General features: G+C 48.5%; 1 protein-coding gene across 1 annotated transcript in view; it reads left to right on the forward strand.

Moving 5' to 3' along the window:
* Positions 1-1975, forward strand: part of ARL8A (ADP ribosylation factor like GTPase 8A) — an 11656-nt gene that overhangs the window by 6264 nt on the left and 3417 nt on the right. Inside the window, exons 2-3 of the mRNA XM_012806662.1 lie at positions 836-916; positions 1270-1343. Coding sequence (XP_012662116.1) covers positions 836-916; positions 1270-1343 — 155 coding nt within the window. The remainder of the gene's footprint in view (positions 1-835; positions 917-1269; positions 1344-1975) is intronic.

Here is a 1975-nt window from a genome sequence, read left to right on the forward strand (position 1 = left end):
CCTGTGGCTCAAAAGGGTAGGGCGCTAGTCCCACATGGCGGAGGTGGCAAGTTCAAACCCAGCCCCAGCCAAAAAAAAAGAAAAAAAGAAAAGAAAAGAAAATAGCTTTGGGAAATGGAATTCCAGTCAACTTCCCTGCATTCAACAAATCCTATTGTTGTTACTGTAGACCTGGTTCCTCTGCTCGAGAAACTTTCCATCTACTGGGGAGACACACGAGTAAACAGATAATTTAGAGTGTGGATTCTCCTTTTTAACAAATGGAGTAGAGTACAAATAAACCAAAACCATGGATAGTCCAGAAACTGCCTAGCATCCATTGCATTTTGGGCAGTGACCTATATACTTTGCTCCAAAAAATTTGACTAGAATATTTACTACTAATTTGAAAATATGGCCATTTTCCTTGAGATCGCCTTGCCTAGTAATTAGACTACAACCTGTTTGGGATCTTTTTCTGGGAGGTAATTTACTCTTCCTCTTCACTGGAGACTAAATACAGGAAAGGGGCCTCAGTTACAACAGGGAGATGTAAGTTAGGCCTTAGGAAAGATTTTCTCCCAGTCTAAGTTGAGAGACTGACATTGCCTGATGAAGATGGGCCTCTTTACAGGACAGCTCCAGGTGTGGGAGGAACACCTAGGTTGCTTATAGCCTGTCCTTGCCTGAGAGCAAGAGACATTCAAAAGACGGCTCCTGCGATACCCCTCATGGGAAGTCTCAGGTGCTCTGGCCTGACCTCTGCATCTCACAGAGATCAGTAGCAAGGGGTAGGGGGGCAGGTCTGGGTCCTGTTGGTTTTTGCACCTTTTCTCATTCTGAGTCTTCTTTCCAGTCAGGACAGTTCAATGAGGACATGATCCCCACTGTGGGTTTCAACATGCGTAAAATCACCAAAGGGAATGTAACCATCAAGGTGAGGGGCAGGAGGCTGAAACTCTAGGCCTGGGCTAGGGGCATGCAGAGGACTGTGTGTCTTCCTCTGTGTGTGTGTGTGTGTGTGTGTGTGTGTGTGTGTGTGTTGTGGGGCAACAGCCAAGGCCCCTGGGAACAAGGAGCTGAAGGGGAGTAGAGGCGTGGATCCCCTTGGTGAGGAGCTGGGGAAAGAGTAGAGAAGACTCCTGAGGGAGTCAGAGGGACTCAGGGAGAGAGCGGGAGAACTGGAGAGAAAGCAGGGAAGCCAACGTGGGAAGGGCAGAGCAGGAGGGGCTGGGGTGGGTTTTGTTTGCCTGTCTGCTACCGAGGCCATCTCATACTCTTCTTGCTCAGCTCTGGGACATTGGGGGACAGCCTCGTTTCCGCAGCATGTGGGAGCGCTACTGCCGAGGAGTGAGCGCCATCGTGTAAGTACAGGGGCACAGCCAGGCTGCAGGACCCTTCAGCCTTACCTGGCTTCCCCCAGCGCTGCTGCCTGCAAGGGCCCCGAGGCGCGGACTTTTAGATTAGACATAATCCTCTATTCTTAGCACACTGTGCATGGCCTGCCTTCATTTTGCATGCCTTTTGTTTCGTATTAGATAAATGCTCTGGATACCCACTGCCCAATTTAAGAACAAGAGCATCAGGCCTGGCACAGTGGCTCACACCTGTTATCCTAACACTGTAGGAGGCCAAAGCAGGAGGGTCACTTGAACTCAGAAATTCGAGTGAGCAAGAGTGGGACCCTAACTCTACTAAAAATAGAAAAATTAGCCAGACATGATAGTGGGCACTTGTAATCCCAGCTATTCCTGAGGCTGAGGCAGGAGGATCACTTGAGCCCAGGAATTGTGGTTGTGGTGAGCTGTGGTGACACCACTGTACTTTAGCCAGGATGACAGTGAGACCCTGTCTCAAAAAAAAAAAAGAAAAGAAAAAGGAACAAGAGCATCAGTAACCAGATGTAGCTGTGCATTTCTCCTCCAACTCAAAGTCACCAAAGTATGATTTAAATGATTTATTCCCTTGTCGGGTGTTTGTGTGTTTGTTTGAAACC

Source organism: Otolemur garnettii, unplaced genomic scaffold (genome assembly GCF_000181295.1).
Source record: "Otolemur garnettii isolate 467f Iridium unplaced genomic scaffold, OtoGar3 scaffold00055, whole genome shotgun sequence".
Classification (NCBI taxonomy): domain Eukaryota; kingdom Metazoa; phylum Chordata; class Mammalia; order Primates; family Galagidae; genus Otolemur; species Otolemur garnettii.